Source organism: Crassostrea angulata, chromosome 3, assembly GCF_025612915.1.
Source record: "Crassostrea angulata isolate pt1a10 chromosome 3, ASM2561291v2, whole genome shotgun sequence".
Lineage (NCBI taxonomy): Eukaryota > Metazoa > Mollusca > Bivalvia > Ostreida > Ostreidae > Magallana > Magallana angulata.
Window position 1 is genome coordinate 28812765 of NC_069113.1, and position 27568 is coordinate 28840332.

Here is a 27568-nt window from a genome sequence, read left to right on the forward strand (position 1 = left end):
AAAATCATGATCCCCGAGGGTAGGATTGGGCCACAATGGGAAGGGGGTCAAAGTTTTAGATAGGAATATATAGAGTAAATCTTAAAAAATCTTCTTCTCAGAAACTAATCAGTCAAGAAAGCTGACACTTGTGTGAAAGCATCCTCAAGTAATGTAGATTAAAAATTGTGTGAAAATCATTACAAACAGGTGTAAGGTGGGGCCGCAATTGGGGGGGGGGTCAAAGTTTTACGTAGGAATATACAATGTATAGAGTAAATCTTTAAAAATCTTCTTCTCAGAAACTTATTCGCCAGGAAATGCTGAAACTTGTGTGGAAGCATCCTCAGATAGTGTAGATTCAAAGTTGTGAAAACCATGGCCACTAGAGGTAGTGTGGGGTCACAATGGGGGGGGGGGGAGGTCAAAGTTTTACATAGGTATATACATGTATACAGTAAATCTTTAAAAATCTTTTTCTCAAAGACTAGTTAGCCAGGAAAGCTGAAACTTGTGTGGAAGCATCCTCAGATAGTGAAGATTGTGATTTTAAGATGTGAAAATCATGATCCCGGGGGCTTCCGGTGGGGCCACAATGGGGGTTGAATTTTTACATAGGATTATGTAGTTAATCTTTTAAAAACTTATCAGCCGGGTGATTCTTTTAAATTGTGTAGACTTTGGCCCCTTGGGCATCACAAGGGGTTCAGAGTTTGATGTAGGTTTATATCCCATATGCATAAACAATTGTGTAGTATCTTTTTTGAGAACTGCCATGTCCAACATGTGTTATGACTATAAAATTATACTGTTAGAAAAGGGACTAATGATAAAAAGAATAAGAATATCCAAGGAGGAAAATGGATTTTCATTTATACAGGATCTACATGTATTGTAAAACATTGTCTAGATAGTTTGTATTATGATTCCTTTAAGCTGATTTTATCATACATATTGTTCCTCAGGTGAGTGATGTGGCCCATGGGCCTCTTGTTTTTGTTTCATTTTTTTTTGTTTCTGGGGGTGGGGGGGGTTATAAGAAACTGTTCACTGTCAAAATTAACAGGACATTGTTTTATTACTGACATTTTTAACTCTATTGACTATTTAACCTCGCAATAAAAGTTCAACAGCAATGTGTCTTACTTTTCTGATTTTATTCATAGGATTAAGTACAGTATTATATTAGCTAAAACCAATGAATAATCTTTTTTTTGTACCACAGAACATATAAAACAACATTATTGGTACATTAAAATCTCTGTAGAAGTAAATGTTGACTTCATCCTTGCTCCCAAGGTTTGGCCTTTCGTTCCATCTTGGTCATTGTTGGTTCCATATCTAAAGGTTTGATCTCTAGATCAGTCAATCCTGGCAGTGGTATACCTTTAGAGACCATGTCTATCACTTGACCAAAACTAGGTCCCTCACAGTTTTCTCTGTCGGATAATACTGTTTTGATTTCTATTCCTTCACGCCACTTCTGAATGTTTTTAACTTTGATCTTGCTATCATCTTGGGTCTCACTAACACTGAAGTCAGTCTCGTCTGTTGATACACAAGTATTAATGTTAAGGTCATTTGTTTGTTTAGGTGTGTTGAAATCTTTATCTTCTGTAATTTCCTTGTCTGAATGAAAAAGCGTGCTAATACAAAACAAGTGAAAAGCTGTCAATGTGACAGCAAACCTGGTTTTCTTTTATGTGAACTGTATCCATAATGCATGTCAACCCACATCCAGTGAAATGGTGTACCCTATATGCAACATTTTGCCAAAAAATGACTAAGTTCAAAAGCTGGTATTTTTTTCATAAATTATCAGAAATCAAAATCCTAGCAATATGCACACCTCTGATATATGTACAAGTGATCTGCAAAAGAACAACTTCCTATCTTGAAAACTGTAGGAGGAGTTATCCGTACAATGAGGGTACCCTATATGCAATATTTTGCCAAAAATGACTAAGTTCAAAAGCTGGTATTTTTTTCATAAATTATCGGAAATCAAAATCCTAGCAATATGCAACCCTCTGATATATGTGCAAGTGATCTGCAAATAAACAACTTCCTATCTTGAAAACTGTAGGAGGAGTTATCCGTACAATGAGGGTATCCTATAAGTAATATTTTGCCAAAAAATGACTAAGTTCAAAAGCTGTATTTTTTTAAAATAATTATCGGAAATCAAAATCCTAGCAATAAGCACACCTCTGTTATATGTACAATTGATCTGCAAAAGAACAACTTTTTATCTTGAAAACTGTAAGAGGAGTTATCCGTACAATGAGGAGACCCTATATGCAATATTTTGCCAAAAAATGACTAAGTTCAAAAGCTGGTATTTTTTTCATAAATTATCGGAAATCAAAATCCTAGCAATATGCACACCTCTGATATATGTACAATTGATCTGCAAATGAACAACTTCCTATCTTGAAAACTGTAGGAGGAGTTATCCGTACAGTGAGGGTACCCTATATGCAATATTTTGCCAAAAAATGACTAAGTTCAAAAGCTGGTCTTTCTTCGATAAATTATCGGAAATCAAAATCCTAGCAATATGCACACCTCTGATATATGTACAAGTGATCTGCAAAAGAACAACTTCCTATCTTGAGAACTGTAGGAGGAGTTATCCGTACAATGAGGGTACCCTATATGCAACATTTTGCCAAAAAATGACTAAGTTCAAATGCTGGTATTTTTTCGATAAATTATCGGAAATCAAAATCCTAGCAATATGCACACCTCTGATATATGTACAATTGATCTGCAAAAGAACAACTTCCTATCTTGAAAACTGTAGGAGGAGTTATCCGTACAATGAGGGTACCCTTTTGGCAGCCGCCCTCTCGCCCGCCAATCCGCCCGCCCGCCATTTTCACCATTTTAATAACCGGATTTTTCCGTTGGAAAACCCAGTTAAAAACTGATCTTTAATCAAAGCGGAGAAAACTACGAAACTGTAGAAAATCGGGGTGCATTTTTTAAAAACTTCTCAAAAACTACTGAGTCAAATTCAACGTAATTTAGTATAAATAATCCTTATGGCAAGGAGAATATAAATTGCAAAAATTATGGGCTAATTCTTTCTCAAATCTGAGTTGTTACGAAAATAATAATAAAGGAAAGGCGTGTTTTATTTAGTTTATTACTTTGGGTTTGGTATTCCATACTTCTAAAACGAGGTTCTATGTTTAAAGCAGCCATGTTGGACGTATGATAAACGGGTCGATCTGACAAAGATGAATGTTCGCTGGATAACAGTTTGCGTGCAAAGGGAATCTTTGAAACATTTAAGATACATTGGTACAGATTTTGTGAAGAAAATTGAGGTTAAATATTTCAATGCGTTTTTACATTTGACGGTGGTGTTATGTTAGCTTGTTTTGATTTTCATTTCATTTACATTTTTTATGCTTTGTAATATGGGGAACTATCGCCTGTATTTTGAAATTTTACGTATCAAATCAAACATAGACATCAGTAAATCAGACAGACGACTGTTTACCTGCGCAAAATAATCTGGTATTAATAAAGTACTAAAAATACAATTCATTCTATTGGTAATTCGGTATGATCTTTTGCGTAATGGTTGATTAATGCAAAGTGTTTTGTTGAGATGCTCGGCATTTTCTCGAGTTTATTCATTTTAAACAAACAGAGTTAAATTTTGCTGAAAGAAATATGTAGGTATATATTTAATTCATTTGGAAAAATAAATCGTGCTCTTTGTTTTCGTGCATGTTTCTTCTGTTCAATTGTTTACAATTTCTATTTACTAACTATATTTGAGTGTTAAGCTTCGAATTACACGTATAAGTAAGATACAGAGCTTTGCTCACAATTCTATGATTGTACACATTTTGTACACATTTTTTACATTTTAAATGCTGAATAGGACATACCAAGTTAAAAATCTTAAGCTGAATGTAATAAACTCATGTGAACAAAATATGACTCAAACCTAGCAGAATCGTGAGCTCTGTATTATACTTATAATTCTACGATTGACGCTGAAATTTTGGTTGATTAATACAAAAAAATAGTACAAAAAAATTAATGGATGAATTCTTTATCAATTTTGATAGTTTTTCAGACACAAGTAAATAAAAAGACACTGTTCACACAGTTTCCATTATTCTGACACAGTTTGTTACGGGGATAAAGGCATTATCACTATTCATAAGAAAATATTACAGCGGAAAGTCATCCTGGTTTGTAGCCATTTGTTTTTGTTTTTAATAAAGATTAATAATAATGGGTGGGCCTTCGTAAAATAGAGTGATATGCGTGTCAATACATTGATTATTATAGCTCTTTAACCTTTCATGTGACAACAGTATTCATCAATCAAGTGAGTAAAGTTATAAAAAGCACAAAAGTTTATGCCAGGTAAACAACAGTCGTTTATGATGGGGAAAAACAATTTTATTTTAATTTGAAGAATTGAGCGCATAGAGGTATTATTTTATCCTTCACATCCATCGGAATTTTTTTTAATGAAATACAATAACTATTACAATAGATTTTTCAAAAATACAATAACTAGTAAGTAGTTGAAGAAGAAAATGTACCTATATGCTCTCAAATATTTTGATTGCTTTATAAAGTGCGGGAAAGGGGGGATGCAGAATGAAAATATAGGGAATTGAAAGTTAACAGTGTACATGTACCCCTACCAAAAGTTTAATTTTATATCTTGGTTAGGATTTTCTTATTTTTGGTAAAAATGGTATTTCATAAAGGTACCATGTCATAGATTAATGCTTTACAATATATATTTTTAGCTCACCTGAGCAGAAACCAATCAGCCAGGAAAGCTGAGACTTGTGCGGAAGCATCAACATGTAGTGTAGATTTAAAGCTGTGAAAATCATGACCCCCATGGGTAGGGTGGGGCCACAATGGGGGTCAAGCTTAAATGTAGAATATATAGTGTAAATCTTAAAATCTTCTTCTCAGAAAATAAACAGCCGAGAAAGCTGAAGCTTGTGTGAAAGCATCTTCAGGTAGAAAAGATTCATGTTTGTTCAAATCATGATCCCTGGGGGTAGGGTGAAGCCACAATGGGGGTCGAAGTTTTACATAGAATGTATAGAGTATATCTATAAAATCTTGTTCTCAGAAACCAATTAGCTTGGAAAGCTGAAACTTGTGTGGCAGCATCCTTATGTAATGCAGATACAAATTTGTGAAAATCATGACCCCGCGGGTTGGTGGAACCACAATGGGGGGGGGGGGGGGGGGTATCGAACTTTTACATGTAAATTATAGTGTAAATTTTTTTTAATTCTTCTACTCAAAAAACCATTTGGCCAGAAATGCTGAAAATTGTGTGAAAGATAGTGTAGATTAAAGTTTGTTCAAATCATGGTCCCCGGGGGTAAGGGGGGGGGGGAGGAATTTTTTTACATTTTTAATTTTAAAAATATCTTTTTCTAAAAACCACTTGCCTAGAAAAGCTGTAACTTTACTGAAAGGAACCTCAGATAATGTAGATTTAAATTCTTTTAAATCAAAATCTTGAGGTGTTGGGTGGGGCCACATTGAGATTCCAATTTTACAAAGGAAATATTCTTATCATTCACAAACAAGAAGCCCATGGGCCACATATCGCTCACCTGAACAATAGTTCTTGTATCATTTTATTTCGAAAGGGTTTATTATGAACTCTGAAAAAATATTGTAAAACTCTCAAGTATTTTAAGATTTTGCTATATATTAAACAATACATAAAAAGGAGAAAAAATTATATTTTTGGCATGTTTGTATTCATAATTATTTAACACATCAAATGAGACTGAATTTTAATCTCTTTAATACCCATTTGCAGTCAAAAATTCCCATTTCACTAAAAAAAATTGAAAAATATTCATTAAATAATTTAAAGATGATAATGGCATCTGTTTTGTATTTCAATCATTAAAAGATTCTTTATCGATTCATCAAATAAAAATATTGCAGGTGTGATGAGGACATCAGACATGTTAGATTTTGCATTCTCATATGTTTTATAGACTAAACTAAAAAAAAAACATGGAAAATCTATATATAGTTGATATAGTCTATCAATGATTCCTACTTTTCTTTCCATAACTTTTATTATCGTTTGTTCCTTTATCTTTCCTAACTGTGTGTTTGTGCATCAAAACATTGTAAGAACTAAGATCCACACCTTTTTGAAGTTGTTTGAATTTATGATCTTTGATTCCGATCACTTGGTTCCCAATATGTGCGTAATTGATGTCGGGATTGAAATTCAAAAACTAAAACTAGTCAATAAACATATTTCCAGATAATTTAACTATAATAAACTTATCATGGAAATTTCTTTTTTTATTTTCAATGAATACTTCTTTTAATAATCAAAGGCCGGAACGACCACAAAGTCGACCAGCCGACATTTTCTTCTACATAGAATGATATCAATAATTTGAATTTCTGTACTAATAGCCGTACAGTGCTGCTATCCTGAAAGTTGGCAAGGATAGGATAGGATAGGATAGGATGCACGATACATGATAGAAATATAAAAGTTAAGTTCTATCCTGCATCCTGTAGCCAATCAGATTGGAGTATAAATTTCAGAGTTATTTTGCGAAACGAAAATTGGCGTAACAATGTATTTTCAATGTCAATTTACCGTAATATGTTTTACAAGTTAAACCATTTAAGAATAATTATTATATCAAGAACACGGTGCATAACATTGATGCGCGCTAAAATGTTGACGCTACATCTTTGTCAATTCGTACGCAAGTACTAAGTTACTGCGAGAATTTGATGCAACTTTTGACAACGTCAGAAATAGATTTCTGTATTTACTTCATTTAAAGTCTGCAAAGTAATAAAAGCTTGAATTTATAAACGACCAATTCGGCATTTTAAAAGATAAACATGTATACAAGAAACAGACATTGCTTCACGTTTCATATAATTTCTTTGATGCCCAATAACAGCATATTTCTGTCTGATATTAACCTGAACATATCAAATTAATAAATGTTAGCTAGCTATAAATGCTTAAGATTTTATACTTTAAAAATAATCTGAGTGGTTTAACTATAAACGATATAAACTTCTTTAAGGAATTATTTATTTCCAGATCTTGTTTACATTTATTGCCGAACGAATCGCTCGAATAATGATAATTACGCTCAGTTATATGTGATAAGAAAATCATTTGATAAAAATATGTGACTAAACAGTTCCTCAATAACTGCATCGAAGTTATTTACCTGTTTTTTATGCATAAATATAATAAAATCAAAAATCAAATCGCTTACCTGTTTGTTTACGTAATTGTGTCCATCCCGCGTACGATTGAGTACTACATTAATTGATAAAATCATTTAATTCTTAAATTTCGTTTAATTTAACTTGCATTCCTATATTTTGAAGGTATGGGATAGGATAGGATAGGATAGGATAGAGTTTATTTGCAGGATAGGATGCAGGATACAGGATATAGGATAGGATAGGATAGTTTTGTCAACTTTCACGATAGCAGCACTGTATATCAAATAATATTGGAATAAAAAAGTAAATAAATTATGTTTCGTGCTGCTTTAAAAACAACAAGGGCACCGCTCAGCGGAGCATCCCCTCGCGGCATGAGTTATTGTGTGTAAGGATGCATTATTAAGCAATATATATTTATGGTCACGATTTTGGTCAAAAATTATTTTTCCAATTTTAATGTTTGCAATGCTTTAGAAAGGCATTGCACATAGGTAACCAAAATTTGAGTGTGATTCGTTGAGTTATAAGCAAGTTACATAGCTTGCAATTCTTTGCTATGTAAACAAAGCCTTTGTTTACATTTTGAATGTTGAAGTGAAAATTCCAATTTAAGACTTAAAATGAATGTGTTAAACGAAAGAAATTGTTTATTTATGCTTTAAATGGATAAGAAGATAGACAAATCAGCTTGAAAAAGACTTTTTAATGGTATATTGAACCTATGTAAACAAAAAAAGGGCACGAGCCTTGTTTAAGTGACAAAGAATTGTGAGCCATGTGTCTTGCTTATAACTTTACGACTGACTCTCAAATTTCATTCGATCATGCCCCTTTAATGAGAAGACCACATTCTACTAACCCTCCATTACTGCAAAAACTACATTTTCTTTACCTGTACTAGATCTAAATCCAAATCAAAGGCCTGAAGGGCCACAATGGCGTCGAGTTAAAGTTAATTTGAAGAATAAAAATCTAAATAATTTTTTTTAAAAGTCAAAATAATCTCCACTATTACAAAAATTCATATATTTTTTTATTTTTGTTATTTATGGTTCTCCTTCATTGATCAAATGCACACTTAGGTACTGTAGATTAAAAAAAAATCCGGAAAACAAAGTATGATTTTGTAACTCATAGTAATGTGTGTACTTAACATGAGACCAACTTTTCTTGTTGTTTGCTGGAGATTAATTTTATAAAAATTGAGTTGGGATCAATTTAACAAAAATGAAATTTAATATAGATTTTACGCAGTCGACTGAAATATTAAAATTAAGTGTGATTTTTTTTATATTTTCAAAAATCAATCTGATTTGGTTATTGGCCATTCATTTAGAAATTGGCATCAATTATACTTACTTTTTAAAAACAAATATAGAGACAAATACATTAGTCAACTTTCAAAAATAAAAAAAAAAATATGTTTTTATCACATAACTAATCAAATTACAATTCATTACAAATTGACTCACCTAATTCTTAAAAAATTTTGAATGTTAATTAAAAAACTAAGTTTAGAAATATCTTAGGAGTTAAACATTTTTTTTTAGATTTTTTCTCTTTATTCATATAGAATTAAATATTTAAATTATGATTGTGTTTAATTCTATATATTGTAATTTGTATACTGCTGATAAACACACTGTCTCTTATTATCAATTTGATTTAAAATTCACATGGGTCCAAATGACACGGGCCGAAAAGATCAGGGGTAGATAAAAGAAAGCACCCATTCACGTTGTTTACAAAGTGAAAGTAGTTCACTAGAAGGTTTAAAATAACTTTTGGTTGTAGATATACTTATCGCTCAATGTAGGAAGTTTTGTTTCTAAAAGATCAAACTTTTGTGCATTGTCAATATTCGATATGGATACAAAATAATCTGTTTTGCAGGCTGGTATATTTCATAACCAAATTGAGTATGTAGGCCTAACTATCGCTTGTGTCTCCGTGCAAGTGTATTCGTCCGCTGAACTGCTGAAACCCAGACATATTGTTTACAATAAAATATGAACATTTTCAAAGACATCAACCATTTCGTATCTGCCAACTCGTTTTGTTGACGTACAGTTCTGCTCGAAGTTGAAGTATGTCATCTGTTTTTCTTCAAACACGTAAGAAAACTTTGCACTCATTTGAGTTGTTTGGCTCCTTAAAAATTTGCAAACTTCCGGACGTACGATCCCTAGATGGCTTTCGAGCTTTGCTCGACGCCATAAAAATATCAAGTTTTTGATTTGAACTGCTTATACTTTCACTTTGGTTTGAAGTGAGGTGGAAGATTGATAACTCTTACTCAGAAATTTCGATTGATAACTCGTACTCTATACAAAATTGATTATGACATTGATTTAATGAAATGATAATTTGTAATAGTATTAATGGTTAGGAAAGGCACATGCATTTTTTATTTGTTATTTTACAGAAGTGTGCAATCTATGATAAATATTTTTAGTTTTGAACGAATTTTGTCATAATGTATGCCCCCCCCCCCCCACCTCCTTTACAATGGTGTAATTTTACCTAAGTTTTTGCATAAAAATTTGACCAATTAATATCATATTGCATTTGTTTTAATCTTTTACAATGAGGCATATTTGTGCAAAGGTTGAGGAAATTCTATTGGAAGGTTTTTTTATTAATTTACTAGAAAATTGATATGGAGTGCACATGCACACACACATACATACACACATACATACATACACACACACACATACGAACACACACACGCACGGTAGCGATGCTATATCCCCTTCGCAACAAGTTGAGCGAGGGGATAAAAATCAGTATATTTCCTTATGAAATAGGTTGTGATGCATTTATAATGCAAAAACTCATCATGGTTAGAAAAATCATAGAAATTTCAAAGTTCAAAAATAAATTACATGTATTTTCTTTCTACTTTAAAGGGACTTGGACATGATTTGGGCTAAGATTTTCATTTTTTTCTTCTTCATTTTTTATGTCTAGAACGATCAATAAGGATGCATTAAATGCTTTGTCAAAATTGTTTGAAAGTCAGATATAGAGTTACAAGCGAGTTAAAGAGGTTAGATTTCTTAGCTTTGTAAACAAAGCTTAAATCCTGTTATTGTTTACATATGTGTCGTTTTGGTAAAAGTTTAAATCTGATGTTGCTTTTTGTTGTTGATAAAATTATTAATGAACACATTGAATAAGTTTCTCTTGTTTCCATATTCCATAAATTATTTTATCAAACAAATGACATTTTCTGTACTTTGCATCATTTGTAAACAAATATAAGACTCGAGCTTTGTTTATATAACAACGACTTAATTCGTCTGTATCTCGCTTGTAAATTAAATTGACATCTAACATTTATATTTTGGCAAATCATTCAAAATACACTAGTAAATTATTTTATACTAAAAAATCAGAAATATAAATTTTATCTAAAATTGGGTATAGGTCCCTTTAAACAGTCTTTGAACAATTTTCAAGGTTCATAATTTGAATACATTAACAGTGTGTCCCTATTTATAATGATAAAACATACTTTCATTTATTTCAATTCCCGTTTTAAACAAGAGTTTTAATTACCTATGGTATGGTGTTTAAAAACAAATCCACAACACATGCTATCTAAAATGCTCGACCAAACCAACTGCATTATCATGTTTATTTATTGCAACAAAATCACTAGATACGTTTACTGCTAACATTTATTTTGGAGGCCGTGCCCAATAACAAATAAATTTACATATCAAATTTTATTTCAATCCAGCACGGTCTCCAATTAAAATTTAAGCGATAAACTAAAATAATATTTAGTGAATGTTTACGCCTTATTGTATTCATCCGCCATTTCTTGATTAAGCAAATTTATACTTATGCAATGAGCTGTCAATAACCAGGGAGGCAAAGTTGGGTCTTTTGTAAACAATGTAGTTGAATAAATGGAATAAAATCTTGTAATACGTTTAATACTTTAAGGAACTTATTTCTTGTGCGCATTTAAAAGGCACTGCAGAGCATGAATTTTTGGACGATTGCCAATCCAGACAATCACTAAAAGGCTGCCGAGCATTAGCTTGATGCCTTAAAAATGATTTTAACAATTTAGAATCTACACTATCTTAGAATAATTGAAATATTGGCATATCTGGTGCAGTGGTTCTTGAGAAGAAGATTTTTTAAGACGCTTTGTACTAAGTTTGGTTAAATTTGGCCCAGTGGTTCTAGAGAAGAAGTCAAAAATGTGAAAAGTTTACAGATGGACGGACAGACGAATGGACGGACGACAACGGACAACAGGTGATCAGAAAAGCTTACTTGAACCTTCGGTTCAGGTGAGGTAAAGATGAAATGTTATGATATATGGTTTTACTTAAATGCAAGCATTTTGACATTTTGCTGATTCTTTAAAATTGTTTCTAAAGACTTTGGCCCTAGGAAGATTCTTAAGCCACACAATGGGTTCAGAGTTTGATGTAGGTTTATGTCCCATATTTGAACAATTGATTACAGGATCTTTTGAGAACTGCAATGCTCAACAGGTGATATGACTATAAAATCATCCTGATAGAAAAGGGATTCGAAACATAAAAATATCCAGGGTATTGTTGATCAGGTGAGCAATGTGGCCCATGGGCCTCTTGTTTGTCATTCTACCGAGGGGCCATATGGTACAATATCCTTTGAACACCCATATAAATTCATTGTTGCTCAGGTGAGCAATGTGGCCCCATTGGGCATCTTGTTTATGGAATGTATCAACATACCTGATTTTAAAGAGAAAACTATCACTATCGATCACATTAAAATTACATCAGGAGAAATTATCTCTTTCTTTGGTATACAGGTATAAACTGTTTGTTTGTAAAAAAAACATAAATATAACTAGATCGATCTCGTTGTGAGCAACGAGTGGGTCTTCCGTCCAATTTTTTGAGTAAATGAGATAAAATCCTTCACTTTTAAGACGACATTGTTAATCTACTAAAAAAAATAGGAATTTTTTTTTTCGGCATCTGGGGCTTGAACCCAGGTCGCCTGGGCAGATGTCCACGACTCTAAGGACTGAGCTACTCGAACTCTCGCTTCAAGACTTTAATGCCTAATATCTCAAGAACGCGTCCATCAATTTTGAAACAAATTACATATTCTGAATCAGTAAAAAGGTCACTATAATGTGGTAAAATATAAAAGAAAATTTTTTTTTTAAAAAGTCGAAAAATTCAATTTTTCAAATTTCCTACCGGTGACTACCGGAAGTGACAGCAGACATTCTCTTGACCAAATTGCAACAGAAAAACGGTAGATCTATCATCTCTGAAAATTTCAGCCCTATATCTTTACTCGTTTTTTGAGAAACCTGACAGACAAAATTGACTTTAAAAAATTGTTTATTGACAATAACTTCCGACCGGAAGTAAATTTTGAAAAAATAACATGGCGGTACAAACTTCAGATTGCGAGGCATCACTAGTGAAAATTTGAAGGAAATCGCATCAGCCATTTCCGAGAAAATGCACAAAATGTGTAAGGAAAAAAAGAATAACTAGAACTTTTTTTGTCTTCAACAAAAAGTAAGGGCTTTTTGACAGCCCTTTTATCCCTATTTCATTAAATGCTCAAAAAATATTCTCTAATTTATTTCCAAGTGTTCTAAACGCCTTGGTATCCCCAGTTGCTTAGATAGGAACTTATGAGTAGTGCAATGTGAAAAGAAAGATAAACCAAGAACTTTACAGGTAGCTTCACTTCTAATTTCCAGAAGAATATTTTCAAAAAATCATATTGAAGTAAGTATTCATTCCCCAAACACCAAATTTGGTATGCTTACAGTATTTATGCTTTATATTCTTAGAGCAAAGTGAGATAACTCTTTCTAAAAATGTTTTTTGAAATTTAAACAAGTTGTGATCTTCAGGCCTTTCCAACCCTATAAGGAGTCAAAAAGTGGCCCCTCGGACCAGAATTTTAAGATTGTACTCTTTATTCTGAACAATAGACCTAAAAGATTTTGAAAATCGGAAGAGAAATAAAAAAGTTACAGCAAAATGGCTGTTTTGAACGTTAACCCCTGCAGATCCCTAATGTTTTAAAATTATGTACCCAAAACCTTTTCCGGTCTGCGCATTGTTTGTGTCATTATACTAGTGAAATATTGTAATGTTAACTTGAAAACTTTTTGAGAAAACGTGGAACGCGTGATTTCAATTTAACATTGAAACTCCTATAGACAGTTTTCATCAACCCATAAAACCGGAAGTACTATATATTTTTTGTTAAGACTTAAAATGTATGTTAACTACTACTACGTTAACAATATTAAGGCGTCTTCTTAACTCTTTACCCCTTAATGCCACCTTTTGACGCATAGGCCATATCCTTAACACTCTACCCTGGGCTGAAAACTGAAAACTGAAAAACACTGGTGTGTGTTTTTGAATAGACTTATTACAGATCTTAGCAAATCAAACACATAGAAAATTATATATCAATGGATTTGTAATAAATTAAAATTTTAATATTCATTGAAAAAAAAATTATTTAAGTCACTAATAAAGCAATACGGGTGCTAACAGGTATATGAAAATAAAACTGAGTGTTCTGCATTAAAGCTTTATTAAGAATAATTTCACAACAGATACTTGATAAACATATTTAAAACTGTATGTATTACCGTATTTTTCGAAAATTAGGTCGATACGGTTTATTGGGCGAAGGAGGCCGTTTTTAGCCAACAAGTAAAAAAAAGTATACAAAGGTCGACTTCAAAGAATTGGTCGAAAAATTACCGCTAGTTCTAATGAATAAATGGTTTAAACCAATAACGTTATCATATAGTAGCCTTTAATCTTATTTCACAGTTTTAAACAAAGGGGAAATAAATGTATTTCTTGAAAACATCGTAAGAAAATGTCTGAAATTGCATCAAAATTTTCAAACCAATTAATTCAGTACAGCCGGTTTTAATTTAAGATCGTTTTTTATTACTTCCCTGCCATGTGTACAAACTGGTGTTAACCATGTTAACCGGGGGATAGTAACCTAGCCTGGAGGCATGACTACGGTAGCACGTGCCACCCTGTGTCTTTGTGTGACTTTTTACTGTGTATATACACACGAGTCAACCTCTGATCTTATTGAAGCCTGCGGGCATGAGTAGCACGTGCCGAGAGTTCAACTGTGTATAAACAAAGTAAGCGCTACCCAGACTGATTTCAGAGGCACCTGGCTAAAATTTCATCGAAAGTTTTATGTTGAATATACAGAAAAAAACTTGTTCATGTATTCTATTATGAAAACAAATTGGCTTTTTTTTATTTCTACCCGACAATATTTTCCCCCCGTAATTACCCTTTGTACAGTTCTCATTTTACTTTTACCGCGCAAAATCGATTTCATGTTATTCGTAAGCACACGATCAAAATGCATGACAGCATATAATAATGATCGAAAGATGATTCAGTCAGTGATCTAAGTAAGAAATGTAGGAAGAAATAAATCTATTTACATTTAATTTTGTTTAAATAATAAATTACTACAGTATATTGATTAAAATCCATACCATTTTTACACAGAAATTCAAGCAGTATTATAGTAAACACTCATGATTTTTATTGGAGGGTTGCATAAATTTTTGCAAAATTTCAAATCAAATTTTCCAACCAAAAAAAAAAACATAAATTGGGCGAAGCGATGAATAGGGCGAGGTCCACGTGTCAGGAAAAAAAAGTATCGCCCTAATTTCCGAAAAATACGGTACAAATAATTATTTAATAATTTTTATAGAAAGATTCCTTTATCATCATGGAATTCGTTTTTTGATAGTAAATAATTAAATGTACCTGTGGCTGAGTTTTCAATTTATGTCTATCGTTTTCAGACTTATATTTACGATTTTTTTCAATAAATGGTGTAAGAGAATTTGATAAATCTAGCATGTTAACAAAATAAGTGTGTTGACTTTTTGAAAAAATTCAAATTTACCGGTATATACGTGTATTTAGGGGTTGCAGGTAATGCACACCTTGTGTTCCGTTTTCTGTAACTACACAGATTTTTCCACAAAATTTTGCATGAATTTGACATCTGGCTTTCATCATTCAATCTCACTACCAATAAATCTAGAAAATTCTGCCTCTAAACTTGATTATAAACAAAAAGTGAAAACATGTGCGATGTCCGCATCGTAATCCGCCATCTTTGTTTATTGTAGTAATGCATCACGCCACCATACACAGGTAAATCACGTGATATCTTTACTTAAAATGAGTGAACAACCATCCGTATACATGGCCAGGTGTATACCAGTCAATGTTTATAATAAACAACAGGTGTTGAGGAGTCTAATTAAGAGCTGTATATATGGTGCGTCAAAAGTCGTCATTAAGGATATGGCCAGGGTCGTCAAAACGCGTCATTAAGGGTTAAAGGATAGAAACCTCTAAGGGGAAAAGAGTTAAATTTCTAAGGTCATTCGAATTTTTTTGCTTTTTTATCCCCCCTTTTTTCAAGTTTGAGGTCAAATATCTTAAAAACGATAAGATATAGAAAAACGTTTATACTAACAAATTTGTACAACTTGACAAGATACATCTTATTCTAAAATTTGAATGCTCTAACTCAAAAAGTAAGTAAGATATTGCGTTTTATTCAATTTTTAGTAATATCCTTGTAAAAACCGGAAGTAACGGAAATGGAAGTCCAAAACCTTACATACGCGTGTCATCAACAATTGCTTTAAGACAGTTGCATAAATGTTTCAAAATGTCTTTTCGTTTTCAAAAAACAGCTGACACAAATCCTGTCGAGAATAATAATAAAAAAAGATGAAAACAATAGGTCTTTTCGACCGAAAGTCGAAAAGCCCTTATAAAATTGAAAAAGAAACAATAGAATAATAGAAGGGTCTTCCGCTGAAGACGGAAGACCCTAATAAAATTAAAATAAATAACTCTTTATACCTTTTATAGTCTTCTTGTCTGCAGCCACGTTGGTATTTTTAAGCCAATTTTCGTAGTCAGTGGTTGTTATTTTCTTTTTAAACTTCCTACAAATAAAAGTTAAAAGTTGAGGGTATATTGTAACCCAGGATAAATAATATCATTAAGCTAATCAAGAAATGTCCAATTAATTATTTTGTTCTAGAAAGTTCATACAGATAGCATCCTGATCTAAAGATCTATCAACCTGCGTTTGATACCACAGGTTGGAACAAAGAAGTCTGAAATATTTGATGTTTTCCTGGAAAACTTTGGATATTTCAGACTAGGAATAAAGAGACATGTAAAATATAAGAAAGTTGATGCATTATTGTATATACTTTGTGAATTATTTCTTTTACATATTTATTTTGTTCTGTTTCTAACCACAGGCACAGTGCTTCTTTAGAGTTTATGAGCTGCAATTAGATACTAATTAAGTATCATGAGCTTACATGTATATACCTGGGCTGCGTTTAAGATCATAGCTGCTAAGGAGGGTTAGGTAGTTGAATGGTAAGCTAGCCTAGCCGCTACGTAGATATTCGTAGCCTAAATATTTTATGCTATAAAGCATCAAATTCAAGATGGCCACCTTAGTTACCTCTATGCAACCACAGGTGCTTGAGGACAGGACCAACCCCCGCCCCCCCCCCCCCCCCCACTTCCACCCCTCCCCTTTCTACCCCCCCCCCCCCCCCCAAGTATATAGACCCCCGGGACTTTATTCATTTTTTTTTATTATTAAATTATCCTTTTAGGACATATTTCTAATCTAATTTATACATTCATTGCATAAAATGACCTAAAACAAACATTCTTTAAAAAATCAGACCCTCTACATATAAAATACAAGAAGGTTGCTAATTTCGTCCATCTAGAATCAACGGAAGTAACGGTTTATCGCAAGAAAAATAACTCGTGACATTAATTTTTTCAGTATGAGTGCCTTCTTTTAGATTTTCCAGTACCCAAGATGATAAAAAAGTTTTCATGTCTTCGCAGCTTGATTAGAATTCATACTTCTAATGAATTGTATTATTTTCGAGTTTACATGCAATTGTTCTGTTCATGAGTGGAGTTATCTTCCTTGCGATAAACCCTCACTTCCGTTGGTTCTAGATGGATGGTTCAAAACTTGCAACTTGTCGGTGAAAATTGTCCTAATTCACCCAATAAATGTATTTACACAGGCATGGCATGCAGATATTCAGTGAAGGTAATAATTGGGCTCCGACACAAAGTCCCCGTGACCGTTGACCTGGTAGATGTAGTTTGATAGCACATTTCAACAAATATTCATCGGCAGTGCCTCTCGACTGGCAGACGAGTTAGCAACTTTCTTGTATTATATACACAGAGGGTCTGAGTTTTTAAAAAATTTTGTTTTATGTAATTTTGGGCAATGAATGAATAAATTATGTTAGAAATATGTCCTAAAAGGATGATTTCATTTAAAAAAATGTAAAGTCCCGGGGGTCTATATACTGGGGGGGGGGGGGGGGGGGGGGGGTCGATCCTGTCCTCAAGCACCTGTGTATGCAACAAACAAAAATCTATTTACTTAGTGATATTTTATTCATCCTTTAAGTTATATAATGTATTTTAACATGCATATTTCTGCTTGAAATCAACAAATTATGTCGATGTAATTAGTCTTTAGTTGTATATTTCCAACTTCAAATCTGAGACCTAGCGGCTAGCCTAGTGGTCCATTCAAAAGACCTATGTCTATGACCTAGCAGCTAAGCTAGCTGCTACAATCTTTTAAACCCAGCCCAGTGCTTTAATAACATTTTTACCACATGCGCAAAAGCATTTCAGCAGTAAGAAGCTGGCAGTTACCAGTTGGCATAAAGCAGCAAGCAGTTGGATGTAGTATGTGACATACATTAAATTTCATAGATTGGTCCTACGTGTGTAATCGACACTGTTCAATTTACACAGAATCAGGGAATGGTGTGTTCTGTATACATGTATAACATTCTAATGAAAGTTAGAGCTAAAACATAATGTGCATCACAAAATCTATGGGGAAATGTAATACTCACTTTGAAAAATAAAGGATCTTTGCTTGCATAAAACGCTCTGGCGTCTCAAGAGAGCTTGTTTTGAATATTTTTTCTAATCCAGACTGAAATTCAGTATCATTATCAAAGTTATCGCATAGCACCCTAACTCCGTCACTACCCTAACTCCGTCACTTTCGGGAAACTCCTCGCCGTTTGAAATCAAGTGCGATTATGACGTCATTTTTTGCATGTCAAAAATCTTCAATCAAATGTCAACAATTTACAACGGTTAAATTTAAGAATGTGTTCAAACATAACAAAATTACACCCTGTTCATTTTATGCAACAATAATTGCGTGAAATCAGCTAACACCTTTTTACGGGTGCACTAAAATAACGATATTTCTGACATGCGGGCCTATTCGATTATTTACTGTGGTCAGTCATTTTAAGAGAGGTCAAGATGAAACATTTCACATGTAATTTATTTTTTATTACGGTTATTGATACATTTTTTTCAGTCCGCAATAGCGTTTATGCACTACACTGATGATAACGTCAAATCGCTCATGCCGTAATTTTTGCCTTATACAGGGTTACAGATATATACGGTAATTATAGAATATGCTACATTTATTAAAAATGTAATAAATAAATAACATAATCATTGATATATTCATTCTTGATATGATATATTTGAAACATATAAGGACAGAAATCAAATGACATCCATACATTCTGAAAAGGTCGTTGTGATTGTTGTTACAAGGACCAATTTTTTTTTTATTCTGGCGATCATTTCACTTTGATGAAATGATATACAATTTAAATTGTTTACACCGATTTTACTTATTATAACTTGGTCTAGATACAAGTTGAGTTTAAACTAAATTGTTAATGTGTCTTCATTCCCTGGCGTATCATAGATCATGTGGGTGACGGAGTTAGGTTCATAAGTTATGATAGCACGTGGGATAAACGTCGTTTTCAGAGGGCTTATTTGAATAATATTAAGAATATTTTTGTTAATAATTTTATAAATTATAACATTTCATGTTATATTTAGTGATTGCAAATGATAAAAACCGCAAAAAATAATTTGCAGAGAAACGCGGACTGTTTTCCGGTTATGGTGACGGAGTTTGGGTACTCGGGGATATATCTATGAAATAATCTGCAAATATCGTCTAATTCCATTTTTACCAACAATATCAAACTGCTTTTTTTACTCCTTCTTTCACTTTTAATTGAAATCCCGAGCCCGAGCTATATGACATAGGAAGACCTCGCATCAAAATGGACAGCAAGTGTCAAATCATACTTCGACAAGTACATGAAAAGCGATCTGCTGAAATATTCAGGGCGCTGGATTATTGAAAAATTTCCAGGTCTGTACGTCCCCTACTCTTGCATAAAAGGCTTACAACCAACAGAAAAAAACACCAATCTGGAAGGAGAAAACAAGTTGCTGGAAGTACAGGCTTAAATTTAATAACGTCATGTCACCTGCCGTCCAGATTCACTATAATGGAAAATTTCATTGGGTGACCTCCGTGAAACTGGACGGACAGATCTATGTACTAGACAGCATGTCCAACGGCAAAATTACACCTTCATTACAGATTCAGTTATATAGCTTGTTTGTACGGCACTGACTACAATTTAATAACTGTACGTCTTCCGTAAATTCAACAACAAACAAACAGCATTGACTGTGGGTTATTTGCCATCGCAAAAGCCATGCGCGGATCCAGAAAATTTTTCCAGGGGGGGGGTCCGAAGGGACAATTGTGTTTGCCAGGGGGGGTCCGAGGCATATTTTACTATGTAAATTTAATAAATTTTCATTTTCCAGGGGGGGGGGGTCGGGACCCCCCCGACCCCCCCTCTAGATCCGCGCATGAAAAGCTGTCCAATTCTGCTACAGTTATATGACGCTCCTTACTTACGGCCACATCTCATACACTGCCTTGAGACGCGCCGATTCACTCCTTTCCCTAGGATTGAAACAAAGGCCAAATTAAACAAGAAGAAAATGACATACATTGATGTTCAATGTGACTGTAAGTGCAGACTACCAAATCTTTTATAAGAAATGGTAGGATGTGATGCGCCCTTCACTCGTTGTACCAGTTGGAGGCATCGCTCGTGTGCCGGTGTAGATGAAGAGAGTGATAGGTTTTGTACTCCACATCATAATTAGTTTAGGAAAGCAGCAATGAAACAAAATAACAAAAAAACAAAAAACACAAACACAACAATATTATAAAAAAAAAAATGGACCCCGATAAGAACCACGTCCACGTCGTCAGAAAATTTGAATTGACCTGAAATTTTCAAATGACCTGACATTTTATATAATTGATACATTTCTCTGTTATGTGTCAATTTTAATGTCTATTTCTAAGTTTTTAAACATATTTCCAGGTATATGTGTTAAAATTTATCATACTGAACAATTATTTACGCAGGAATACAAAAGACCTGTGTAAAAAACTGGTCATTATGACATTTTTCAACATATATATACCTGGATTTAAACAACCCCCCCCCCCCCCCAAGTAATTTTATTTGACAAAAATCTTCTAAAAGTATCATTTACATCAATTATATAAAATTTCAGGTCATTTGAAAATTTCAGGTCAATTCAAATTTTCAGGCCTTTCGTATTTTTGTGTAAATAACTGGTCATTATGGTATTTTTTCAACACAAATATACCTGGATATATGATTTAAACCCCCATATAGTAATTTTATTTGACAAAAATGATTTAAAAGTATCTTTTATATAAAATTTCAGGTCTTTCAGGTCATTAGTATTTCAGGTCTTTAGTACGTTCCGCCCGAGCTTTCTTAAAAAGTTTTTGAAGTGTGCAAAAATAAAAAGTGGAATAAATCTTAATTAAACCCCAGTATTACTATACAATGAATTTATTGCCTGACTTCATGACGTCATGTTTGCCTGACTTTATGACGCAAGGCATATCTAATTCTCCGAAACAGTGCAAACAATGGGAGCAAGCAATGTCCAATCGGCAATCCTCGGCTGATTCCGCTACGCTACATCCAATATTGTCTACATCTGAGTAGTTCCGATCGAGTGAGCAATGTCAAGATTTTCCATGGATTAAGGTGGCTCTATACACCACTTTTTGATGACACAGTACGCAAAAAAGTAAATCTGGAAGCATGCAATTCCGGTTATGGTTGATTTAAACTAATGCGAATTGTATGAGGACCGCTCTATTAAAAAATTGAATAGTCTTAGATTTAATTTGTTAATTGGAAAAATCATTACTTACAAGTAATGTGACACCTTCATGTTTTGTCGTAATATTTATCGTAAAAAACAAAAAAATCAAGTATAATTTTTGGGAGTTGATTTTAATTAATTTTCTATGCACTTACTCGGGCAAAGCGAAAGTGAAACAGTGTTTGGACCTAAGCACAAATCAATACCGCTGACAACACTTAGTTCTTGAAAATAATCGATAAATTCTGAAGCATTGTTTTTCAAGAAAACTTATTTATTAATACCATGAAAATAGTAAGATTTTAAATTGTACAAACAGTTTTGATATTTTTTAAAGTCGTATGTATTCCTACGCTAGAGTTCAATGTAGTCTCGTTCAACCAGACGCTTGGCTGTCTCCGTTAATATCCGACAAAAAGAGTCGCTCGTGCTTGTCGGGGATAAACGGAGACAGCCGAGCGTTTGGTTGAACAAGACAACAGTTCAATCTTGCCTGGATCCATACAATTTTTCAGAAATATTTCGATCACTGATACTTCTTGCCATGCAAAATCACATATCGTTGATTTTGAATAAATGATAAGCGATAAAATCAACTCCCGTCAATACTTCAGTACTTTGATTTAAAAAGTTTCTTTCCGATTTTCGATATCTTACAGCGTAGCTCAGTGCGTTATAGTCTGTCCCAAGATATTTTTGCTGCATATTTGAACGATTTTTAATAAAAATACACATACCTGTGACTGAAGTGCAATTAAAATCGATGGAAGGGAAAATTCCCAAGATAACTTCATTCACACATTATCATTTTTCCCTCGTAAAAATTCACAGGAACGAAAACAGATTTCCTACGGAGATTTATAATGGGGAATGTTGACATCTTTTCTCCATTCGGAAATACTCGGGACCCCTCGCGCAATTTTTCAACGTTATCATCCGGGCGTCTTCATCTTCTTGGCAATGGAAAAACCTCGTAGACTTTTTATTTTTAGCCGTGTACTGATACCCGACAAGCTAGAGGGGGCGTTTCAAAGGGGAAATCTTGGGATTTTTTCATACTATTGAATGAACATCGTCTGAACCAAGAGGTATTTATAAATATTGAATAATTTAAGAAAATATGCGGCAAAAATATCTTGGGACAGACTATAGTGGGTTCACTATAAACTTGTACGTCATGAGTTCGAATCCCGTTGAGGACAATAAAGTTTTTAACTTTCCAAAATTTTCGAAAACGTATTTTTTGGTTGAATACAGTGAAAGTATTTTAATTATAATATACTTTAATCCATATTAATATTGACAGATGTTCCTAACCATCATAAGGGAATGTGAGGGTGGCTTTGAATTTCTCTCAGGTTGAGATACATAAATCCTATTAGTTAATTTTCCCCTTTATTTATTTGACTTAGTTTTGCATTAAAGCGAATAAATTCACTTATATAGGCCTATAATGAAATATGTATGTATTTATCATTCAATCGTGATATTTAGGAAATTTTCTTTAACTCAGAAATGAAAAGTCCCCAAGATGTTTGGGCCTTGGGACTTAGGAACGATAACTCTTACCTGAGGGATTTTCATACCAAATAAAATTTAAAATATTTTTTGTGTTTATTTGCAATGATTTTTATTCAAATATTTCATGTCACAGTTATAAAATACATTTTCTTATAACATCAAGCAGCTTTTTAAGATGATTTGTCAACAGAGTAAGAAAATATGGAAAATTATGTTTTGGGGAAATACTAAAAAAAATTGCAATAATAAATGAATGTTAAGAGGTATTATATTTATTTTTAGGTGTCCGAAGGAAATATCCATCATATGACAAAACAAATTCTCTCAATTTCTTAATAGTTAACTTTTTAAAAATTATTTTACAAAAACACGAAAACACATTTGAAAATTCTTTTATAATACTTATCATCCATCATCATTTTAAAATTTGATAAGTACATGTTTTGTGGTCTTCTATTGAAAATTGGAATAAACTGTGGGTGTATAGAGCCACCTTAACCAGTGTAACGTGCGAAAACAACAGGATTTCCGCTATATATTCGTTGTTTTTGAGCTACGAACCAAAATAAATAAATAACACAATTGTTTATTTGATTTCGTTCCTGTTAACTGATGTATCAATGAAGATATTTTGGAACGGAAAAAATCAAATGTATACGAATTGCGAAACATTTACTTAATTTTCTTATATGGTATTGCTGGCATATCAGCATAACGTACGCAGTTAGTGAAAGCGATTCATGTGTTTTATGAGTATTTTTATATTTCAAATATGATGTATATACTTACATCAAATTGAATATTCGGTGTTCTATACGATCTTAAATCATACAGACAATACAGTATCATTGAGATGGAAAAAAAACCCGTACGACTGACGACATTTAAAATTAAAATACATTAACCAGAGACATAAGTAATATGTTATTTATGTCTCTGATTAAACATTGAAATACCCGGTACTTAGTGAAACTTTTATTTTAAGCAATGCAATTTTGTTTACGTTTGCATTACTTGGCAGTTGTTCATTCCTGCAGCTATATAAATATGATCCGAATAGAGAGCTCTAGACGTTGCCTGGTCTGATTTTCCGATTATAAATTAGGTCTATAGTCCGTCGATCCCAAAATATTCATTCAGCACATGTGGACGATTTTAAAAAATATACACATACTGTACCGATCAGACCCAACCTAATACCAAAGTAAACCCCAACTAAACCCCGGGTTTACTTTCAGGGATTACTTTGGGTTTACTTTTTGAAAACTTTGGTCCACTTGGGGTTACTTTGGGTTTACTCGGGGTTTACTCAAGAATTGCTTTTGGAGTCAACTATACGCACTGAAGTGTGAAGCAGACTTGTATTTTATCTTATCGACCTACTGCCTGTGATTCCTGCCCCTTGTATATTCCGAATACACATGTAGTGTCTGCTTTCAGGGGTATACTTCTGATCGGGGTTTACTCTCTGGGTTTACTTGGGGTTTACTCTTGGTTTACTCTGGGTCCACTCTAGTAAACCCAGAGTAAACCCAGAAAGTAAACCCAGGGTTTAGTTGGGGTTTACTTTCTGTTAAGTTGGGTCTGATCGGTACTGTACACGTAAAAGATGCAATTGAAATGTGAGAAGATCTCAATTCGGGAGAGATAACACGCAAGGCAAGGCATTGTCCGAAGACTTCAGAATCAGTCGTCAGAAGTCTGATATCAAGTGGGCCATAATTGAAACCGGGTTTATTCAAAGAGAAGAACAATCAAAGTTCCCATTTATAAGATTAAAATTATATCCAATAATAGAATATATAAAATGTTTCATATAAGAAGTCATCGAACAATGCTTTGCCCTGCGTATGATATCTCCGAATTGGTATCTTTTCACATTTGCTAATTACATGTATATACTTATTGATGAAATAAAATGTTTTTCATCCGCTTTTCTGATACTAATTAAAATGTTTTAATGTTTTTCGATCGCTTTACATTGGTATGCAAGTTAGAAATGCTGAGGTGGATTGAAAATACATTTCCTATAACTACAGTTTCAATCCAATGTTTTCTCAGACGTCCGCGTGTCAATTTGTCCCCGCCCATTTCAAATGTTTTGACTGTAACAAGTGAAACTGACGTAAGCTGTATATTTCCAATCTTGCTAGTTAATGTTCCGCGGTCTTCTGTATCATGCATAGGTATTTATAAGGTATCGTAAAATCCCTATTTCATGATGATATAATGGGTATTTCGGTATTTTTGAAGGGCCTTTCGGTTTTTCAAAGGCATTTCGGTAAATCGCGGGCATTTCGGTAATTACCCGCTAATGACCGAGTTGCCAATCTCTGTTATTTATGTCTCTGTTTCACAGGTATGTTCATTTTTGGGAATTGATTTTAATCAACTCTCCTATGCAGTCACTCTCGCAAACCAAGAGTGAAACAGTGTTTGGACCTAAGCACAAATCATTACCGCTGACAAGAATTTAGTTCTTGAATATAATAGAAAAATTCGCTGTAATGTATGCTGAAGCATTGTTTTTCAAGGAAACTTATGAACACTTTGAAAATAGTAAGATTTTATATAATACGAACAATTTAGATATTTATGTAGTCTCATGTATTCCTACGCCAGAGTTTAATAAAATCTCGTTCAACCAAAAGCTCGGCTGTCTCCGTAAATCTCCGACAAACAGAGAGGCTCTCTTGTTTGACGGAGATTAACGGAGACAGTTGAACGTCTGGTTGAACGAGACTGGAGTTCAATATCAATAGTGCTTGGATCCATACAATTTTTAGAATTGTTCCGCGATTACTAATACATAGTTTGAAATCTATCTTTAAATATTACACAACATGATTCCTATGGGGTTTCTTTAAAATCTTGTCTGAAAAGTCTAATTAAAATTTATATTATAAAAAAGTGCGTAATTTAAAGCTGCTCTATCCGATTTTTTTGTTATTACAGTATCAAATTTTTTTCCCATACAAATCATTTATTATTGAAAGTTATGGACTTTCGCCTATTTACACCAGCAGAATCAGTCTCCTTTCAAAGTAAGAAATATTCAAAGTAAATAAAAATAATTTTTTTGGGGCAAACGAAAAAACAAACCAAAACGCATCACGGGAATGTTTAAAAAATGAAACCGCTTGGTTTCGTCCCCCGAATGATTGGGGTTATTCAACCCGCATGCTATGCATCGATTGTAAAGAAAGCAGACTTCAGAAATATTAGCGTACAAAACGTACACTTGTTTATTTGTAATTTGTCTGATCATTTCGACCTTTATTTAAAGCGATGTCATATTCGTAATACAACCATACCCGTCTCGTCGTCAGGGAAATTTAACATGAGGCGAAATAACGCCGGACCTTTTAAGGTATTCAATGTATAATGGAGGGATATTGAACAATTTAAAACCATTTTAAACTAGTTAAATATGTATTTCTAGATAGCTATGAAAGAGAAATGAACCAAATTCGCATGACAGACAACATATAGGGAGCCGGTCTTTTTGCACCTTATTTTTTTTAAAGAGTTATCTCCCCTTGATGACAAAAAAAAAGAAATTTTAATTTCGTCAAAAAATCTGCGGTAAATGATTCGTTTTATTTCATATTTTAATAAAGAGAAAGTTTATGCATGTATTAACCAAGAGAGTTTTGCGAATTTTAAGTTACTTTTTACAATATCTTACGATAACATACGTTGCCCATAGACTTCAATGCAAAATTCCAGGTGTGATTAGTTGGACCATAATCAAAATTTTGAAAATTCCTTTGGTGGAGTATTTTTATTTGATAATACCTTCAAAATGATATCATGATTAAGAATATTGGACCATTCATTTATTAGGTACAAAATGTGGTCGTTATACATTGAATACCTTAAAGTCGTTTGTTTTGTTAGCAAATTTTGTACGTATTTTTCTTCATTGAATTTGGCATAACTGACGGGTAAAACTACTGCAATGTCTATTATTATGCATATACTAAGCATACCCATTGTTTAAAAGCGTGCATAAAATTTGATATTAAATCGGACCAAGCACCTTAAATACTGACTAGAAACTAATTGCCACGCAAGATAAGTTGATTTTAAAATAAATGATAATCGATAAAATCAACTCCCATCAGTACTTCAGTATTATTAAAAGTTATCAAAAAGCGATGGAAGCAATAACTTGGGACAGACTATAGTCAAGTGTGTGTGTGTATGTGTGTATGTGAGAAAGAGAGAGAGAGAGAGAGAGAGAGAGAGAGAGAGAGAGAGAGATTAATTACATGTATATGTTCTTATATTTCAGGACATGAAGTGGATTTAAATCATTTGGTATTTAAATAAATTTTTATTTCTGGCAATTTATTGTGGAGAAATAACACCCTTTCTTAAAAAAAAAAAATCCGTCGATTTTAAACAAGATTCATGAAATAACAATTTGTTTTGCAAATCATGACCTATATATATATGTTCACCCCTTTCACTTAAAAATCTTTACGGGTAACCATTTATGATGTAAAATAAAAATCCATTTTGAAAAATCGTTAAAATTTGTTCACGGTTTTCCATAATAAAAAAAAAGTTTTCAATGATTTATTTTGAATAAAGAA

The 27568-nt window shown here is 33.1% G+C and overlaps 1 protein-coding gene across 2 annotated transcripts; it reads right to left on the bottom strand.

Moving 5' to 3' along the window:
* Window positions 1-1115: 1115 nt before the first annotated feature.
* Window positions 1116-19912, bottom strand: LOC128177173 (uncharacterized). 2 transcript variants are annotated; one of them, XM_052843756.1, is made up of 4 exons: window positions 19351-19912; window positions 18233-18341; window positions 16164-16249; window positions 1116-1527 (listed from the first exon to the last, which is right to left on the bottom strand). In XM_052843756.1, the coding sequence occupies exons 1-4, from the start codon at window positions 19388-19390 to the stop codon at window positions 1262-1264; spliced, it is 501 nt and encodes a 166-aa protein (XP_052699716.1). In that variant the 5' UTR covers window positions 19391-19912; the 3' UTR covers window positions 1116-1261. The 2 variants fall into 2 exon arrangements, with proteins under 2 accessions (XP_052699716.1, XP_052699715.1); XM_052843755.1 differs by having other exon boundaries at window positions 1116-1608.
* Window positions 19913-27568: the final 7656 nt, after the last annotated feature.

Coding starts and splice junctions, on each gene's coding strand:
- LOC128177173 (XM_052843755.1), bottom strand. CDS start 19,390: ATGGAATTAGACGATATTTGCAGATTATTTCATAGATATA. Junction 16,250..18,232: donor AAGATCCTTTATTTTTCAAA/GTGAGTATTACA, acceptor TTTTATTTGTAG/GAAGTTTAAAAAGAAAATAA. Junction 1,609..16,163: donor AGACAAGAAGACTATAAAAG/GTATAAAGAGTT, acceptor TTTTTCATTCAG/ACAAGGAAATTACAGAAGAT.